General features: G+C 37.7%; 1 protein-coding gene across 1 annotated transcript in view; it reads right to left on the bottom strand.

Moving 5' to 3' along the window:
- FBN2 (fibrillin 2) overlaps positions 1 to 20,921 on the bottom strand; it is a 157,922-nt gene that overhangs the window by 33,843 nt on the left and 103,158 nt on the right. Inside the window, exons 29-41 of the mRNA XM_057404425.1 lie at positions 20,430 to 20,552; positions 20,196 to 20,321; positions 18,056 to 18,181; positions 16,897 to 17,019; positions 16,502 to 16,624; positions 15,040 to 15,165; positions 12,684 to 12,806; positions 12,238 to 12,318; positions 5,739 to 5,900; positions 4,614 to 4,682; positions 3,851 to 3,976; positions 2,566 to 2,691; positions 1,888 to 2,040 (exon numbers count right to left, since the gene is read on the bottom strand). Of these exons, the coding sequence (XP_057260408.1) occupies positions 1,888 to 2,040; positions 2,566 to 2,691; positions 3,851 to 3,976; positions 4,614 to 4,682; positions 5,739 to 5,900; positions 12,238 to 12,318; positions 12,684 to 12,806; positions 15,040 to 15,165; positions 16,502 to 16,624; positions 16,897 to 17,019; positions 18,056 to 18,181; positions 20,196 to 20,321; positions 20,430 to 20,552 (1,587 nt within the window). The remainder of the gene's footprint in view (positions 1 to 1,887; positions 2,041 to 2,565; positions 2,692 to 3,850; positions 3,977 to 4,613; positions 4,683 to 5,738; positions 5,901 to 12,237; positions 12,319 to 12,683; positions 12,807 to 15,039; positions 15,166 to 16,501; positions 16,625 to 16,896; positions 17,020 to 18,055; positions 18,182 to 20,195; positions 20,322 to 20,429; positions 20,553 to 20,921) is intronic.

Genomic DNA, 20,921 nt, shown 5'->3' with positions numbered 1-20,921 from the left:
CTGTTTACAAAGGGAAGAATATTTCAGTTAACACCAGGCGCTACTATCAGGTTTCAGAGTTAGTGATGTAAAGAACATGAGAATGATTTGTGTCAAGAACTTAGAAATCATCGTTACCAGTGCACCTGTGACCAGTGTACCATGTGTGGAATGTATAAAAACAACCTTGATTATAATAAATGCTGCTGTCAATGTAATGATGGGAAAGAAGAAGAAACAAGGGAATAAGCTAGTCCCCTCGTTAATCATTTAGACTGTTAAAACAATAAGGAACTTTTACCTTTGTTTAACTGCTTGAATGCTTTAAGGGGGTTAGGTAACCAAGAAGATACATCCTGTTAAATATACGGGTCTAAGGTTGTGGTTAAGCTTCTGATAGACATCTTTCTGTTAATGTATTACCGAGAAGTTTCAGTATGTTTGTTTACCTGGAGAGAAGACCCCAGCAACGGGACAGAAACAAATGAAAAGGAGCCACATTGAGTTTTGGGAAAAGAAGACAACAGGACTGGCTGGAACTCAAAACCAGGAACTGAAACCCTGGACCGAGAAGTATAAGAGACTGTACCACAAAAACCCCGGTGTGCATTGTTGGCAGAGTGGAGACTCCCTGCACACCCAGCGCTGCTTGCTTATTGCCTCTTGATATTAATCAATTGTAATAAAATAATTAAATCAGATCATGGCCAAGGCTAAATTTTTATAACAGTGATTCTACCACCAATTATTTTTCTGAGTTGAGCTTTCAAGGGTGTTTTGTTCCAGGCGAGGAACTCCATAAAGACTAACTGAAAGACACCCTATTATTTTTACTTCCTTTTATAGAAGGGAATTTTTACTTCTTTTTACAATAGTCTGCTTATTGAGTTTTTGCAAGTTCATCACCTTCAATAGAGAAAATATAAAAGCAACTGAGAGGATCGCACTCCATTCACAAGTGAAAAATACACAAAGCAAATACACTTAGTAACACAAACCCAATCTTTTTCATCTGGCAGATTAGGACTACCAGGACAAATGTATCCCCAACTATGCAGTAACTAAATTATTCTATCCCAAATTAATTATCCTGGAAGACAGGCCAGGCAGCAAGCATCTCTTGTCAGCCAGAATCTTGAAACCTACTATTACTGCCCGATGATCACTTTTCCAGAAACCTCAAAATGCCAACTTCAGAGCTGGGAGTTCTGTAATCACACATTCAGAAAACTTGCTTATGCTTAGTACAACATCCTGGTGTGTCTTACCTACACTAACATAGATTCTTGACATAAATCTAAATAAACGAGAGTAATTCTATTTCCATACAAGACCTATGAAAGCTTTGATATTGGTTAGAAAGAAAGAATAAAACAACCGCAAAGTACTCATTTTATAGCACCCCATCACCAAAAAACAGGTCTAAATAATTATATCTACCTACTGATACCTGTATTACAAATATTCTTTCAGCTACAGGACTGACACACTCCTGCTCCTGATGAGAAAGTCAGTCTGTACTTCTGAGACCTTTTTATTTATCTCAGTGACACCTGCCAGTGGTTCATTACCTTTCCCTTGCCTTCCAGGGCAGCTGAGTGGGAAAATAGGCACGTTCTTTCTGAATTTTGATTTTCATCCAGAGGGTATGATTCAAAATGTTTAAGCTGTATCTTTCCACTCAATGTGGAGTGATACTCATTCCACTTAAAAGCATGGAAGAACACCTGTTCTTGATTAGCATACCAAGACTTAATCCAGCCAGTGGCAGGATGGCAGGTTATTGTCACTCTGCTTTGGGAGTACAGCAAAGATTTTTTGTGACTAAAGTGTTAGCTTTAGCCAATAGGTCAAAAGAGCAAATAAGCAAAGAAAGTAACAAAATGGGATGATTATAGGAGGCTTTACCTGTTCCTGGAGTTGGACATGGTTCACAAGGTTTATTCCAGGCTTTTCCAACATTGTATGTGCAGCAACACATCCTTTTGGTCACATTGAAGGGCAGCTCATTCTCACAGGAGGTTCCATTATAGCTTCTGTAGCAAAAGCTTTTCCTCATGTCTAGATGTCAGAAAAGAATCACTTTTGAGGCAACCAACAAACTAACTTAAGTAAATGTCAATGACCTGCCAATCTAGACAGTGGTTCACAAACTTCAGTTTCTGAATACAAAGCAAACATATGCATGGATGCATTTAAGAATAATTTAAAGGTTCAAGTAATCTACAGTCTGTGTTTTAGACTTACTTGAAATTTGACATTTTCAGTTTTCATTCAAAGATACAAAAGGGTAAAAAGAAAATTTCCAAAAAATCAGAAACACACTGTAGATGCTCATCAGATCCATTTATATAGTAAACCCTACCATTTGGAAATGACTACCGAAACCAAAAAAAGATTTCTGAGTTCTGTTAAGGAACACTGCACATCAGACATTGGGATCTTCCTGGCTACACGACATAACTGGAAGTTAAAAACAGGAAAAAGCAAGACAAGACTTTAGAACTGGCCTCATCTAAAAGGGAATTTCTATGAAAGTCTGATATGATATTCATGTATTTGTAATAAAGATGACATTTTGCATACCCATGCAGTTATGTCCTCCGTTCACCTGCATATATTCTGGTGGGCAAATACAGGTGTAGTTCCCCAAGGTATTGTAACAGGTACCAGGACCACAGACACCAGGATGTGCAACACACTCATCAATATCTACAGACCAAGGAAAACCATTACAATTACAAGGGAAAAGAGGACCAAGTCCTCGCAAATGTTTCTGAGAAATATAACCATAATAAACCATGCTAAGGTAACAAAAATGTTTCATTTAAAGGCCAACTTGGAAAATACAGCTCAGATTTGGGTTAAGAAGCTATTGTAACAGCTGCTGAAAAGTAATATTGTTAATGTTTAATAAGTGCAAAAGTGCAAGTGCAAGAGAAAACCCTAAATAAATTCCAAGTTGCTGAATTAACCACTGAAACTGGAGCACTTGGTGCCCCACTAGCTCTTTAGCTACACAGACAATATTCACATCCTCTTCACACGTACATTACTGTCTCTTTTCAGTTCTATTCAGTTGTATTCAATATTCCATTGAGAAGTTACCTATTAAATACCCTATTTAGAAACTAGCAAGCAAGCAAGTAAGCACAAAGTCTTGCTGCCCTAGTCTTGGATATTCTTATTTAAGATAGTTGGGGTGTAAGATTTTCTTTATTTTCTTTTTTCCCCCATACAAGTGTAGTTTCAAGCCAGTTTGGTCATCTTCACCTGAGCTTAGTAAAGCCTCAGGATTCAGTCTCTGTTTTGAAACAAGATTATTGTTATTTTTTTTCTCTCAAACTGTATGAAGAAGGGAAAGCTGATTTACAGCACTTCAAACTAGGAGAAACCATGAGAGATGTACTTTTCGGGTCTATTTACAATTTTTGGTCCTAACACTTAGGACCAATCACAAACACAAATGGAAAACCAGTATTAACTTTACTTCACATTGTATGAATTAAACTACTACTCTGAAATAGTTGTGAAGAGGGTGGCTTTTCTCATGTAGAATACAGGGACCCTAGTGAAAGTAGCAGGATATACAAGGTGGTGAAGTGAGAAGCCAGAAATCATGAATAACCACCGTAGTTTACTTAGTACCCATAGTTGAAATCTATCACGTAGAAATAAACGTTAGTATATTCAAGTGTTGCATTTCAAGCTTTATATTAGTCATAACACTGGTGCCAAATATAATGTTTCTGGAGAAGATTTTGGGTAGGAGTGTGGATACCATATCCACTTTCAGGTTTAAGCCTGAAAAAAATAGTGTTTTTTCACAATACCACATTGAGACAGAGAAAGATGTTTCAAAGGAACCAACCTTCACAGATTCTTGTCTCTTCACTGAGGTAGTAGCCTTTTGGACATTCACACTGGAAGCTGCCAAAAGTATTGATGCAATTTCCACCTTGGCAGAGCCCTGGCAGTTCCTGACATTCATCGATGTCTGAAAACAGAGAACAAAACTCACCACATTTTCATTCCAGAATGAAAAGAAACAAGAGACTTTAAGTACTCCCCTGAAATTCCACCAGCTAGTAGCTTTTAACTGTGATGTGGACTTTTTCCTGTTTTTGTTTTGTTTTGTTTTTTTTTAATAATTGCACTTCATGAAAACATGGATGAGACCCTCATTCTCTTCCATTCAAATAGCTCTTCAAGTTTCAGTGTGATGAGCTGATTGAGTTCAACTTCCATTACTGTTTACAGAATCTGGCATCTAAAAATTCTCATTCCTGCACACTCACTGGAACCAGAGATTCTTTGTCCAATGAGTATTTCCTGGAACTTAGACCTTCCACTGATAAGCTGTTATTTTTATAAATGACTTGTCCTTCGGGGGCCAATATCAAAGACCGATTTAAGTAAAGAGACACACAGAAGGTATTTTCCTACTGAAATATTGTTGGACTTCTTCAATATTCTTTTCAGTATGTCTTTTCATCATGGTGTTGTCCAATTCATATTAGCAGAGGGTTTTGCTCTGCACTAAATGTAGTGATAAATACAGTTCCAGTATATATTTCTCCAAAGCTGATACATTTTTTAATTCCAGCCATCACAGTAATTTATGAAAAACTCACCTTCTAAAATAATAGTGACAGGATTTGGTCTGAATCCTTCTCCCCCTGGACAGAGAGTATTATATTCTGCTAAAGTATTACAAGAAAGATCATGTCAGTCATATGAAGATTAAAATGCTAACAAACAGAAAGATAAAATTCCATTTGTGTTTTTAATTAGTGTCTTCCCTATGATCATTGGTTTTCTATGTTTCTTGACCTCTTCACAGTAAATAAAGGTAGAACATTAGACTAGTAGAAAATCAAGGTAAGATTAAGAGGTGTGCTTAAAACATTACCATGAACTTGAATCTCTTAAGGCAGGCACAATGTTGTTTTCTCTGTACTGTGCCTTTATAAAGGCACATATTTTCTATTTTCATTGGTTATTTAAAATGAAACGTCAGTATAACATTGATACAGTTGTTAAAATTTGAATTAATATTATTATGAGTCTGTTACAAACAAAATGCTTGACATTTATGTTGCATTATTCACTCAAAGAACTTCAAAGGTCTAAAAAATTGACAGCTATCATCAGGTATCAGTTTTGAAAGTAATCAAGAGTGACTTAGAAATAGGTACCCAACCGTTACCAACACTCTTCTCTGACATCTACTGCAGCTCTCCAAATTAAAGCCATGATTTCAGTTCTAAACATTATTTTCATTTCCCCACCAACATGGAGCAGCTGAGTAAAAACTCTTACTAGATGCATGCAATCCATTCCATTCTTAAATCAGGGTATCTGCAACTACTTTTTATTATCTTTTTTTTTTTTAAATGGGACAGAAGTAAAAGCAAATAACATACCCAAACCTACACAAACTACATCAGCCTGGTCCAGTGGCAAGTGCTTTCTAAAGTTACCACTGATTTATTACTGGGAGAATAGGCACCAAGTGAGTCACAGAAGACTAAAGGTCAGGTCTCCTGATACTCAGGTCCATACCTCTGCATCACCCCTCTGACGGCAGCAGGCAGATTTTCTTTTATAACTGTGCCAGAACACTGCCTCATGAAGAAAATCAGTTTCTTACACAATAAATGAATACATGTATAGTAACACAGTTAAAGATTTCAAATACTTTTTCTGTCCCTTCTTAGCATCTTCTAGGGGGGCAGAATAAGAGAACATTTCCTTACTGCTGTTTACAGGGGGACATGTCTCACAGGGGTTTCCCCAAGCCTTTCCCAGAGAGCAACAGCATGAGGAACGACTGACTCCAACCCCAATTTCAGTGTTGCAGGATAGGCTGCCATCCCCTTGTGGTCCATACTTCAGGTAGCAATTGCCAACACGGTTATCTACAAATGAAGCACATATGACCAAAGCTCCACACAATGATCACGACAAAGAAACAGCAGGAGCTCATTTTAACATTTCATATCTAGGAGCAGAAATTCAGATAACATTGTAATTTTGAAGTCACTGGGAAGCTCAAAACACTCATGAACACTGACAGTTACTGATGCTGTGAGAGACAGCAAGGAAAATGACTAGCTTCAGCTTCCTAAGTACCCAGAGATGAGTTTAAAATGTTTGCATGTTTTCCAAAGTCACACCATACTCTAATGTAGCACATACACTATTCCCAGTCTTTCTTCCCAGGAAACATCAGACATCAGAAACCTTGCTGCAGTTTGCGGAAAGTATTTCTTCTCCATAATCTGATTGTGACTAGGCTATGTCTCTACAAGAATTAAAAGAATTTACATATTTTTCTGTGGAATTACAGAACAAAGTCATGTCACTGGAAGAGTTCATCTACTGGAAAAGAAATTCTCCAAAAATCAACATTGAAATGAAATAAATGTGCAGTAGGTTTGATAAAAATTAGTTATTAGTGCACTCAAACTGTAACTTAATGATTTAGACAGTTGCTGGCATCAGCAGAACGAGCAAAGGAATCTAAGAGAAGTAGAGCTATGAGTTTTCCTACTGCTGCATATATTGTCTATGTGTTCTTTATAAATGGAAAATAACTAGCAGTAAGTCATAAATATAAGGAATGAGAGGACAGTCAATTATTATAATATTTCTTATTGCAGTCAAATAAGATAAAATTAATTTCCTCAAGAGTACTGTTAAGATTCTAAAGACCATTTTGGTGAATTAACTTGCTATTAAACTTTACCTCGATGCACAGAAATGCACTCTTTTTTTTTTTTTTTTTTAATAAATTTGCTGCATGAAGGCCACGGTATCTTTTTTGCATTTTTAGTACTTCTGTTAATGGTATAACTAAGAAACTTAGAAATAAATTTTTCAATGATTTCCCAAATGCATATTTTCCTAAGAAATATCACAGCTTTAATTTACTGCCTACAGCAAGAGCCAGATGCTACAGCTGTAGCAATTTACATGGAGTAAAATGAATACAGTATCATAAATGTAGGTAGTTCATCCTTTCAAAATTTCCAGAGTTTCATAAATGTCTTGACATGACACGGGTTTTTAAATGACCCTGAGGTTTGGGACATATCTATGAAAAAGTTTGAAGGCAACTTTCTCAATTGCTAGGTACTACTTGTTCTTAAGGTCCTTATATACCACCTAATATGTGTGGTATAAAAACACAACTTCATGCTAACTTTCAGACTGGATTTTTTTTTCTTTTAAAGGTTCTTAACATCAGTCAAGAGAAAAATCTGAAGCTTTCAAATAGGTTTAAATTTATTCCAATTCAAGCATTAATAGACAAGTTTGGGTGACTCTGCATGGCTTTTAAGAGCATACTGTACCAGAGGTTGTGAAAAAGAAGCGAATTCTTTGGCCCCACATATTCTACAACCAATTTCAGTATCTCACTATAAACGCACACTGATGTAAAGCTCAAATATGGCATATGTATTCTCTACCTCTGAGCCTCTGATGAAAAGATACTTCAATCACGATATCTATCTCTCTAGAAGCAAGATTTACCTCACATCACTGATCACCATATGCCAGCGAAGGGTTTATTTAAGACAGTGTTAGAAGAGAGTAAAATGAACTGCCTTTCTAAAAGGAGCACACCCTGTTCTCACTGTGGAATTGAGCTGAAACAACCCAAATGTGGTTATTCTGTGAATACTTACCTCCTGTTCTCATAAGAAGTGCTCACTTCTATTCATTTGTGATAGCACCAGACACAGGCCTTTTTAAGTGAAGCCAAGAAGAGATTTGACTTCATTCTTCTTGGGAAAAGTGAAAAACAACCACCATTTTGGAAGACCTTCAGCCCAAGACCTCAGGCCCACTAAGAACAATATGAGATGATAGACCTTGGAGCAAAGGCAGAGCCTGAAATTCTCTAGCAGAGCACCTATGCCAAGTCCATCAAGAGTTTTAGGTTTCGGTTTACTCCTCATATTAACTGTTTTTACACAGTGTCATGTTCCCCTTTGCAAGGGTACTACTTCTGTTTCTTGTGAAAGGAGCTGGAATTCAAAATCCTCTGCCTTTTTTTGCACAAGTGTGCAAGAGATAGTGCTATTGAAGAGAAACAGAAGGTGCTGTCCTTTACTGAGGAGTTTCTGGAACATTTTTCAGCACACCTGGTGCATTCCAGAAGCAAGAAGCTTTTTCAGTTTTTTTTTCTGTTTGTTTTTTTTGGTTTGTTTTTTTGCTTTTTTTTCCTACTAGCCTCTCTGGGATTTTGGTTGGTTGCTTGTTTGTTTTCCAAATTACTACAACCTTGTAGTGAAAACTGGGTGATGTTTTACTATGTGTCTGTGACACAAACGTTATTGCAAGTGAAGTTTCAAATTGGAATTGCAGTCCTGAGACTATAAGGAATCGCAAGAAAACAGAAATTCAGTTCTTCTCTCTTTGGACTGTGTGAATCAGTAAAGCAGATAATACTCAAAGCATACCAAATCTAGAAACTACTACTAGCATATCTGCACTGGAATGACAATTCTGATTCCACTTCCCATGCAAAATCATTTAACACTCTGGAAATATGACAGGTAAGAACTGCTGGTGAAATAAAAAAGGTCAAAACCTAACAATGTCTGTACTCATTTAAAATAGTATAACTATTATGTTTTTAGTTTTTAGTTGCACATGGTGCTCCAGCTTTTCACGGGCTTCTAAAAAACCCCACACTAAAGTGTCATTTCATTCATGGATTAGGGTTTTATTTCTATTACCTCACTCTAATGGAATTTCATGGGAAGCAGAGACTTTGTTTGCCTCTGTCAAAACCAAAAGCTGAATGTTCACTGAGTGGTTGTTGCACTGTGTCAAAGAATCAGCTTGGCTAGAATGGTAAGTGTACACCTAAGGCTTGTAGCTACTCCCCCAGGTATGTAAGTGGAATCCATTTCTACCCCATGAAGCTGAACTTGAAAAAATCCCAGCACACAACCATACAACCCAAACCCCCATGTTTGCTAGAGAACCAAGTGTTGGCAGACTTTTTTCTGTACAATGAGTTGCTGAGAAACTAAAAATGCCCAAGCAGTATTTCTTCAGGACAGAAATAAGGGTCAGAGATATTTTCTAACACTTTCTTAGTGGTTTTTTTCTTGAAAGAGGGAGGGCTTATTCTCTTATTTGGATTCTAGATATACCCTTAAGTAGGTTCCCTTCCAGTGTGGAGTCTTCCTTGAGGAAACACAGGACCCCTCCCAAAAATGTCACTGAGACAACTACTGGCCCCAAAGCAGAGTGCCAATTCAAACTTTCATTTTTTAGTGAAATGAAAGTCAGCTAGAGTAGCATAATTCATTCTCACAAGCATCTTCAGAGATCACTTAAATTCTTTGGCCATAATTCAGGGTTTGCAGGGCTGATCATACATAACAGTCCTGTGTCATGTAGCAAAGGTGAAAAATAACGAAAATTCACATTGTCTGTGTGAGAGGATAATTGTGTAAACTACAGTGAAATGTGTCTTTTACTTTGTGTTTCCAGCCAAATGGGTGCCACAACCAGTTTTAATTCCCGTTTAGACTTCAGCTAAACATATAAATCAGTCCCAAGACACACCTAGGATTAAAAAAATTCAGGTTTTAAATGAAAATTATTGATTGTTATGAGAATAGAAATGGACATAATGTGTGTTTTGACAAATTTTGAAAAAGTGTATTTTAAAGAAACTATAAAACCCATTAATCAGTTAAAATAACTTAACTCCATCTCTGGAAAACTATATAACAGGATAAACAGCATGTGGAGGTATAATTTTTCTATCTTGCAACCTTCATTTGCACCAAACCAATTGTCCTGGGTTCAGCAGTAGCAGTCATGTTTCTCCTCCTTGGTAGCTGGTGCAGTGCAGTGTTTTGACTTTCGGCTCGGGAGCAGAGCTGATGGAGATGTTTTGGTTTGGCCGAGGACTTTGTGGGCCTCATGCTCTGCCAGGGAGGAGGGGAAGCCAGGAGGAAGCAGAGACAGGACACCTGACCCAAACTGACCAAAGAGGTATTCCATACCACAGCACGTCATGCCCAGGATGTAACTGGGAGTTAGCCGGAAGGGCGGGGAGACTGCAGGGTTGGAGGAGGTATCGGTCGGAGCTTGGTCGGGCTTGGGGGGCGAGTTATCGGTCAGCGGGTGGTGAGGTGTTGTATTCTCTTCCCTTGTTATTTCCTTTATCATTATTATCATTGGTGGTAGCAGTAGTGATTTGTGTTATACCTTAGTTACTAAACTGTTCTTATCTCAACCCGTGGGAGTTGCATTCTTTTGATTCTCCTCTCCGTCCCTCCGAGAGCAGGGGGAGGGCAAGAAAGGGGGGGAAGTGAGCGAACGAATTACCTGACTGGGTTTAAACCACGACAGTTCTTTTTGGCGCCCAACGTGGGGCACGAAGGGTTGAGATAACGACAGATTTGACTGGATTAATAGTCATTCGTCACAATGCTGATTTATTGGCTCTCAGAGTTGTTCTTCTTGATCTCACAGCTTCAGACCATTGTAACTTACGTAGAGCCGGTATTTGCTGTGATAGTGTTTACCAAGTGTGGGGCCTGGGCTAAGGTTCTTGTCTCACTGTGCTTTATGGCAATGGCTTGTAATACGGGCGGGCTCCAGCAGCAGGGCGGGACGGACGTGGCCGTGGACTTGTACCTGGCGGTCCGGCTGCTCTTCACCGTCCTGGCCCTCACCCTACTCTCCATCTTCGTGAGGCTGCGGGGAGCCGAGGGGGAGCGGCCCCGGGAGCCGGCGGCTGCTGAAGCGGCCCGGGAGAGCGGCCCCGGGGACCGAGCGGCGGCGGGAGCGGGGCCGGAGGCCGCCAGGGGACGGCTGCCGGTGGAGGAGGCCGGGGCGGTCGAGGAGCAGAAGGAAGCGGCTGCCGAGCAGCGGGATAAGGCGGCGGAGGAGCCGAGCCCCGCGGAGGAGCCGAGCCCCGCGGAGGAGCCGAGCCCCGCGACGGCCGAGAGCATTCCCCGGCAGCCACCCGCCGAGCCCCAGGAGGCCGCAGGAGACCACGCAGCATTTCCCAGCAAGGCAGAGGAGGAAGAGCTGGACTCAGGAAAAGAGAAGCCGGTGGTGGGAGAGCCGGCAAGCACAGCAGCTACACCAGCCCCAGTGACAAGCACAGCAGCATCGTTTGAGAGTTCTGAAGGTTTTGAATGGCCTTTGGGTATCCTTGGGACCTGCCTGCTGATTGTGATGGGGATCAGCATGTTGGCACACACACAGAGTGTGTTCTACCCACAACCATTTTGTCTGATCTCAAAAGTTAAGCAGAGTCAGGTTTGGGTCTTGTCTGGGGTTAGACAACAATATAGGGGGACCAAGAGATTTTCCCCAAGGCTGGAGAGTCATGAGTGGCAGGGTGTGTGGGACAGTATGGGCAAGTATCTAGTCCACTGGGCCCCTCCAGTGCTTTGGAAGCGTCGGAGATGGAAGGCAGCTGTATGGAGTCCCCAGCAACAAGCTGCAGAAACTGCTTAAGGGGACAGTGAATTATTTTAAGCCTGGTGGGCCCATGGCACTTCAGGCCATCAGAGCAGAGATGCAACACAGAGATGGACTCATGATCGAGGGGTGGACTTAACAATGGACACTATTGCCCTAGTTATTCACGAGTGTGAACACTGCACACAGTCTCTCCTGCTCTGGAAGACTGTTACAAGAGATGGAGCCTGTCATCATGGACCAGATGGACTCAGCAGCTTTATAGGGACTGGTCCATGCACTAAGATAAGAGTGCACTAAGATAAGAGTGATGGTATATTGAAAATGTGGGAACTGAGCATGACGTGAATGGTATGGAATAAGGGGTGGATAATGTCCTGGGTTCGCAGTAGCAGTCATGTTTCTCCTCCTTGGTAGCTGGTGCAGTGCAGTGTTTTGACTTTCGGCTCGGGAGCAGAGCTGATGGAGATGTTTTGGTTTGGCCGAGGACTTTGTGGGCCTCATGCTCTGCCAGGAGGAGGGGAAGCCAGGAGGAAGCAGAGACAGGACACCTATTTTCCATACACAAAGACCATTAACACAATTAATGGTATTCTCTTCCCTTGTTATTTCCTTTATCATTATTATCATTGGTGGTAGCAGTAGTGATTTGTGTTATACCTTAGTTACTAAACTGTTCTTATCTCAACCCGTGGGAGTTGCATTCTTTTGATTCTCCTCTCCGTCCCTCCGATATCCTGACTGGGTTTAAACCACGACACCAATAGAAAGGTCTTACACACAACCCACTTTTTAAAGTCTGGAGGGCAATTACACTGAATACACAAAGACCATTAACACAATTAATGGGATCGGCACATTCATCAATATCTAAAATAGAAAGGTGATTAGAAAAGAAGAATGATTTTACTTTCTAAGACAAAATGGGCAAGAACATTTCAAATGCAAGTGAATTTTAGCTGAAATTGACAAAAAGCCCTACTAATAATTCAGCTAACATTTAGGAATAATCCTCTTAAAGCTGCATATTTAAGAAGCCATTCTTTTTCTTCCATTCTTAAATGCACTCCAAAGCACGCAATTCTACACATTGCTTGCTTAGTGGGAAAAAATGCACTCTGATTGTTGCAAGAGAATACAGTGCATGTTTTTTGAACTCATTGTTAAATTACCTTGGTGTTATTAAAAAAAAAAAAAAGTAATTCTTGACATATTTCAGAACAGAATAAATATACCTGTGCAGTTTCCTCCAGTTCGATCTAGTTCATAGCCATCATCACAGATACAATGAAACATTCCTGGTAGATTATTACAGGTGCCAAATACACATATGTTCTGAAAGGCACATTCATTGATATCTGAAGGAATACATTAAGAACAGAAAGTTACAAAGCTTTACCATATTGATATCATAATCAGTTGCACTAAAATAAAATGAAGATGCATGTAATTGAAAAAAAAATTTTAAAAAAGCAACAGTGAGTAATCACTTTTGGTTTTGTGTAGAACACTATGGATAGGCATTTGTGAGGCATTCTCCATGAAGCTGCTTGTTAGTTATTCCTGGTTTATGTAGTGTGAAGTAAAATTAGCAAAACTGACTCAAAATGAATGCTAAGGCAAAAAGCCAACAGGTTCCTTTCAAAATAAGCATTAAACAGAATAAAGCATAACACAATACAAAGGTGCCAATAATTTCCTAGCTCATAGTCTACAGCATGTCTTAGTAATGGCAAAGAAGATTTTAAAAACACTACCCTCAGGAAAAAATGTATACTAAGAAGAAAGAATGAGAGTAGGCATCAGCAGTTTCTTATATCTCCTTGGAGAAAGAATAGAGGGAAAAGAAAAACCTAAGTAAGAATTAGCCATGATTTTCTCAAGCCCACTTTAAACCTGTTACATAATGACAACATATAGGTGAGCTACAATGCATCTAAAGGTCTGTCTCTGTGCTCACGTAAACTGAACATGAAATTAATTTGAAAGACCCTCACAGAAAATAAGACGACTTTGTAAACTACAGAGCTAGAAAAGGAGTTACATATTAACAGCACAGAGTGCAAAGTTAGTTTTAGACAGTACTTATAAAGGCCTTCTGAGTTGAAGGCAGGTAATTACATTACTTACCTTCAACTGCAAGGAAAAAAGCCCTGCAGGTACTGTCTGACACCAGGACTTTTAAGTTGCCAAAATAAAGCAGCTGTGAAAAAGGCTAATGCAACTCTAGCATGTATTAGTGAGCTATTTTAACAGAGACAGGGAAGTGGAAAACATTAATACTGTTTTACAATGTGCAGCTAAATCTTTATTTGAAATTCTGTATACGCTGCTCTGTTCAAGAGCCATGAACTAAAACTGGACAAGGTGTAAAAAAAGGAATATTAAAATGATAAGAGTAATGAAATACCTGTTTTAAACTTGTCTTGCTTGCCTTACCCAAAGCTTGAGAAGCGACATAATGCCTCTCTATAGGAACATTTGAGAAGGTGTAACTTTTGAGGGGGGAGAGAGATATAAATTGTTAAGGGAAAAGGAAATTTAAGATAAATACCAACAGTCCTGAGTAAATTTAAACTGGAAATTAAAGGCAGATTTCTAAGTACCTTGGAGTGCTGCCATTGAATGACCTCCAAATCAGGTCATGAACATAACTTGTATTCAGATGAAGCTTTGTAAGGCTACAGAAAAGACTGTACCATTGAGAGGCTAATGTACTGACATCTCAAGGGATTTCTGAAGAAACTGGATGAATTATTTGCATTAAAATTATTGTACTAAATCCAGATTTTTCTAAAGCTATAAGCCTGATTCATACATGTACACCTGAATGTTTGAACATGTCATGTTATAGACTGAATTTTGGAGACTACATTTGGTTTTAATGTCTCATCAAGAATTTTAATTTCTTAAGACATTATGAGGTTTCCACCATAAATTATGAAGTAAGTTAAAAAGTTTTGGAACAGCTAAAAAGACTTTCTCTAATATACCATTCTCTCATATTAAGCTAAGAAATCCCATAAGAACACAACAGGGAACAGAATTTGAATTGAACTAGAATGATAATAATTCCTTTTGCCATTCAGAAAAACTGCTACAATACTGAGAGTGAAAAGGTGATGATAAAAAGTCTCCAGTATACATGTTAAAGGACTGTTACAAACTTGTCAAACATAGCAATGATTTGCCTACTTAAAATTTCCTGAAAACATTTTTTTTTAAAATGAGGTCACTTGGTGCAGTTTCTGTCTTATATGCAAACACACTAAATAAACAGTGACAAACACAGGATCCCACACGCTCTTCACTAGTGACAAAAAGATGAGGAAAAAGTAAAATAACAAAATTACTGAGCTAAAGCTCTACTGTGGGATTTTTGGACCAAGGCCAGGAAAACTTTATAAAAAGATGAAAACCACCTTCAACATAATTTACACTGCAAAATAATCTGTGTTTGAAGAAATTACTTATGGGTGAAGCATGTGCTGAATATTCTGCTTCCAGGCTGAGGTCCCTCCAGAACTTCTTGTTTGCTTTATTACAGCCAATCCAAACTCAGAAAATGAACTTGAAGTACCAATGGCTTACCTTGGCATGATTTGCTGTCTGAGGTGGGAGTGAATCCCATCTCACACTCACAACGGTAGGCACCAGGGATATTCAAACACTGTCCATTTTCACACAGGTGAATATTTTCTGCACACTCATCAACATCTGCAAAAGGCAGAAAACCTCTTTGAAACTACCTGTGTCACTAGCAAAATATAAATAATATCCTGGCATTCAAAATAATAGTGCTGTTGAGTACTGTTGATATAAAGGAAAACATTTCTATCTGAAGATGATGGAAACTGAATGAATGCAGAAAAGCACACATGTAATCTCCAAAATAATTACTTGCACTCTGTCATGATTCCTTACTCCTTGTTTTCCATTAACAGATATTTTTTGTTTGTTTGCTTTAATGCACAGTTTTCAGATTCAATACTATTATCTTTGCCAAGTTGAATACTTTGCTTGCAGTGCCAAGATTTTGTCTCCTGGCATATATTGTTGTGTTACTTTGACACAAAACCCATTCAAAAGGCAAATTTTCTTATGTAAATCATAAATAGAAAAAATATTTTCATATGCATTTTAGAAAATACTTTTTGAAAATTATGAACATTGCAACTACCTTTCGCACACTATTGGGGATTCTCCTAGTATGTCCCAAAAATAATTTTTTAAAGAGCTATGAAAGAGCAGAATGATGAGGCACTCACCATTGCAGTCATCCTAAAGGGTCATAATATTGTCAGATATGCTTAGGATTGCCCAAAAAATTTTTCAATATGATTTTTTTTTCATTTTATTAGTCAATCCCTAGTATCAGATCTGATTTTTTAAAAATTAGAAGGTCTGAAACGCAGTCTATTATTAATTATCTTTACACATCAGTTAATTTTGTATCACTTGCTGTGTGCTGAACAACGTTCATTAGTAATAATGAACTTTAACCAACAAATGTAAAGACCAATATTATGGGCAATATTTTTAAAGTGTAATTTATTTTTCTTAAAAAAAAATCTTTTAAAGTTCTTAAAAAAAATTTCCTTTTCAATTCATTAAAATTTCTTTTAATGATCAAATCCTGTTCCACTAATACTATGAGGGTGAAAACGTGATGCTTTCCCTGCCTGGGTCAGACATGGCCTATAAGAGGGGAACAGTACCAAAGACATGGTGTTCTGTGGTCTTAACTAGAGTGCCTGCTACGGCAAGCAGCACATGCACATTCAAAAACATTGGAATGAAGAGAAGGAGGTGGAGGAGGAGGAAGCAGCAGCAGACAGGAACTTCACCCAACAAATGGGCCCAGTGGGCCCAATCTGGCACACAGAACTATCAGTTGCCTTTGTTAGCATTTTGTGAGCAGATGGGAAGAATCCTGATCTTAAAAGCCACTCTTACATACAATCTCTTGCACTTTGGCCTTAGCTCTAATTTGCAAAGCTTCCACGCAACAGAAACAATCAGTGACATGTCAGCTCTCTCTGAAACTTCTCACCAGAACAAGTCAATCCATCCCCAGTGAACCCCTCTGCACAGGCACAGCGGTATGACCCTGGAGTGTTTACACACTGAGCGTTCACGCTGCACTGGTGGGTCCCATTGGAGCACTCATCAAGATCTGCACATAAGGGGCAAAAGATGTAGTAACAGATGCAGTTAGTATATTTGGCTTACAATTAACCGTCAAGGTAACTAGCACAAGTGCAAAGACACTTATCTCTCCATAAATACACAAAGTTCTCATTGGAAAATACATGGTTAAAGTGATTTTATTTTAGCATTAAAATTATAACTCATGATTTTGGACAAAATGTTTCCAAGCATTAAAACAAAAAAGAAAAGGGAAAAAAAAAAAAAAAGAAAAGCTAGCTTTCATTTCTGTACACTTACCAATACATTTAATGCCATTTCCAACCCATCCTTCTCTGCAAATACATTTAAACCTTCCTGGTATATTGACACATGAGGCATGCATGTCACAATTGTGAGCACCAATTTCACACTCATCCACATCTACAAGCACAAAATAAACTATTAGCATTTACATCAGGAGCACTGCGATATTACAAATTATGTTCCTTTTACATGTTGCTTATTTCCACTGTGCAGGTTTGCAGTCCTTTAAAAAACAGAGGTTCATGCAAGTTACTTATATTATACATGAATAAAAAATAGCGACAGTTGTATTTTCATTTCGTTTTTTTTTATTTGTTTGTTTGTAAACATGACAAACAGTCTGCTTTGATACAACTGCTTTTCAGTTTGAAATTAAAGCTATTTTCCAGATACACTTAATAAGCTAATCTTTGTATGTCTAAAAATGAGGTGAGAGCTTTGGATGCACAGAAACATTTCAGTTATAAAAATGATTAGCCCAGGATTTTAGTGACTACAGAACAAATTCTTAAAGACCAAATTATAGCAGAAATTCTGTCAATTTTCCCAGGAGGATGATTTTGGATAAACTTAGCTTCCTGAATGCAATGAACTCACCTTGAAGAAGACAAGGTACTGCTTAACTATCAAAGGAACTCATAGAGTTTAAAACTGGCTGACTATGATTCTCTAAAATCTGTTAGCACAGTTTGAAGAATGGCATAAACTTTCCCTTTTATAACATAACTTTTCTTCATTCTTTTCTTTCACTTCTTTCTCTGTGTCCTGCTCCTAGACTATAGGGTCATTTCATGCAGCTGTAGTTGACAGATGAGTTCAGACTTTAGGTATGTATGACAAATAAATACAATGACAAATGCAGCTGTGCCCACCGAAACTATATTTTGTACCACAGAATATTCTGCCAAGCTATGTTGATAAAACCTTTGCCTTTGAATTACCATTATGTAAGGGGGCAGTCACATCACACAGATATTGGTCAAGGAATGTGTCTTTTCAAACTCTGGATACACACTGAAGAATGTAAAACACTTAGTCTTATATTTACCATTATGTAGAGACACCAATCTCTTACTTGTGTGCTACGATTTTAGCATATATTTTTCCTGAAAGCCAAAGAAAGTATGACAGATGTGATGGAAATTTACTTTACCTGTGCATCCAGTGGTTCCTTTCTTGACTGAATATCCTAGCTGACAGTGACAAATGAAGGAACCTTTAGTGTTTTCACACTCCCCAAATATACAGATGTCGGAATTCAAATCACATTCATTCACATCTGTGAGTGCACATAAATTTATTATTAGTTGAATATTACTGTCGATTAACAGCATATTTTCTCTTTTGGAATACTTCAAATGAGGTATAAATATTAGAAGCACGGTCCAACCCTACAACATGTGGCATTTATTAATATTTATCATAATTTCAGCTGTTCCATTCTGTATTCTTTTAATTTCCTAAAAGCAAGTAAGGATGAATGAGTAGTCCAAATATAACAGTGTTTCCTAATTTATTTAGAATGCTAATTATTAGTCTGTGAAGCTAGTTACTTCTTATAAAAATCACTTTAAAGAATTTTAAAAAATGGTTTTGATCATAATATAGCTATATTTGTCTTTCAAATAAGAATTTATATAGAAAGAAAAAGTAGTAAGCCACAACCAGAAATGTTTTTCCACAACCATATAAAATAAAATAGCACAAGAAAAAAACAGAGCACCATGACTGTAGAAGTGCTCTTGTGCCAGACTTCTTTCCTCATCAGCTCTACAGTCTGGCTGCTCAGCACTTGCTGCCTTGACACACTCTGAAGTTTCAAGAGGGAGAAAAGTTAGCTGCTGATGTCCCCCTGTTCTTCCCAGTTGCACTGAGCATTACACAGGTGATGAAAACTCTCTATTAGGAAATAAACCTCTCCTAAACAACAATACAGTTTGTATCTGAACTGTGATATAGAGTCTTCTACTGCACGCTAAATACCCAATGTAGGCTTTCAACTATAATATAAGGCTTTAACATTATTCCAGAATCCACCTCATTTGGGACCTAAATAGTTTATAATTAAAGATCTGGTTAAAACTTGTACTAAAACATAGTCTTGTTAGGAGTTACATTTAAGTCAACTTTTTGACTTTATTCAAATAGCTCCAATTTTACACTAATGCCAAGATGACCTAATTCCACATACTGTAAAATAAATACAAGATATAGAAAATATTTCTGCTGGGAAAAAAAAAAACAAATCCAAGTTCTTTGTTGGAAGTAATGTTAGGTCCCGTAAAAAAATTTAGTTAACCCAGAGGCTTTTTGACAAATTGGATGATGCCATTAGCAAAGAAAGTAACTACATAAATGGCAGAAATTCACAATTTCTCACTGTAGGCTTTTAACCTTAACATCAGGTACTGTTTCTTTACAGAAGAACAGTTGTGTATAAAATTTTAAAAAAGGATTCTGATTTTACAGCCACACGCTATAGCTAATATGAAAAAAATTATTCAAGAGGTCGGTTCTTAACTTTTAAGTTGGTAGAATAAACATGAAATACGTGCACAAAACTGAGAACAAGAATGTGGAATAACATAAAAGTGAACGTTAAAAGAAAATCTTCAGCCCAACTGAAGCGTAGAATAAAAAAGACAAAACCAGATCTGGACAGCTTTTCTCAGCATTACATATAACTTGTTTCCTCTTCAGGGTGTGTGTCTGTGCGATTGTACACACATGAAAAGTGAAGGTTTGTTTGACAGATGCTCACAAAATATTAAAAAATGTTATTACTATAGTCAAAACCACCTTAAAATTTGAAATGTGAAAATTTATATTAAATGGAAAAGGTAAGAACTTCATATGAACATGATAAATTAAAAAGTTTAGGCTAATTTGACAAGATTCTTTTAATTTCCTTTATAATTACTTATGATATCATTCTGTAGTTGAAGGAATAAAGTTTATAAGGAATAAAGTTTACAAAGAGTAATATTTACAAGGGACAGAAGAAAATGCTGGGGCACTCCATCTCTCAATAGAGGTGTTTTGGAGGAACCACATAATTACAATTAAATCTCTCCTATTTCTGAAACTATGTGATTTGATTTGTCTATGGACTTCTCAATTTTTTTTTCTAGCCTTTCTGACGTCTACAGTGATGGGTGAGAAAGATGTACAGATTTTCTTTTTATAATATACACAGGTTCAATACCTACTTTCAAGTATTCAGCAGAACATCTTAAAACATTAACTGCAGAACATTTAGTCTTGCATTAAATTTGCTGCATACAGCTACTTACCAATACAAGTTTTCATGTCCACAGAAGCCATAAATCCATCATAACAGAGACAGTGATATTCCCCCGGAATATTAGTACATTGCCCACCATCACAGATATCTGGATTGTTTTCACATTCATCAATATCTAAGAAAAAAAAATGCAGATAATAATTCTGTCACTCTGGTACAGATTGGCCAAAAGAATACCAGCGTAAAGATACCATGCTGGAAGTTTTAAGATATTAAAACCTACCTGCACATGTCCTGACATCTGGCATGAGAGCATAGCCATCATTGCAGCTACATTCATAGCTGCCTTCTGAGTTAGTGCAGTGGGTGTCACAGCCTCCATTCATTATGATGCATTCATCAATATCTGTGGAAGCAACATTAGTAGTAGTAAGTTTACTTTTATACGGAAAATTAATCTTCTCTTGCCATTGTACTTAGGAAATGAAACAGTTTATTAGTGATATGATTCAGAATTTTTATTTTCACTCTACTGTCTCTGATTTAAATTCTGTTCAACTTTCTCTCTTTCAACTGCATTTTCGTCTTGCACGAGCAAGTGGCTACTTTTAGTAGTTACTTTTGTTCATTGTTGCTTCTGTGTTTTGCAAAACAGTGTAAACCCAAATATGTGGAGAGGAAAAAAAGAAAATCCCTGAAAAATTTAGGTTTCATTAAAGCTTGAAATGTAGCAAAATTTATATTTTGGGGATAAAAAAAAACCAAAACAAATCAA

The sequence above is a fragment of the Pezoporus wallicus genome, unplaced genomic scaffold, assembly GCF_028554395.1.
Source record: "Pezoporus wallicus isolate ANWC-B61680 ecotype Strahan unplaced genomic scaffold, APGP_CSIRO_Pwel_v1 contig_7293, whole genome shotgun sequence".
NCBI classification, from domain to species: Eukaryota; Metazoa; Chordata; class Aves; order Psittaciformes; family Psittacidae; genus Pezoporus; species Pezoporus wallicus.
Note: the sequence above shows the minus strand (reverse complement) of the source record. Positions and strands in the feature narration are given on the sequence as shown.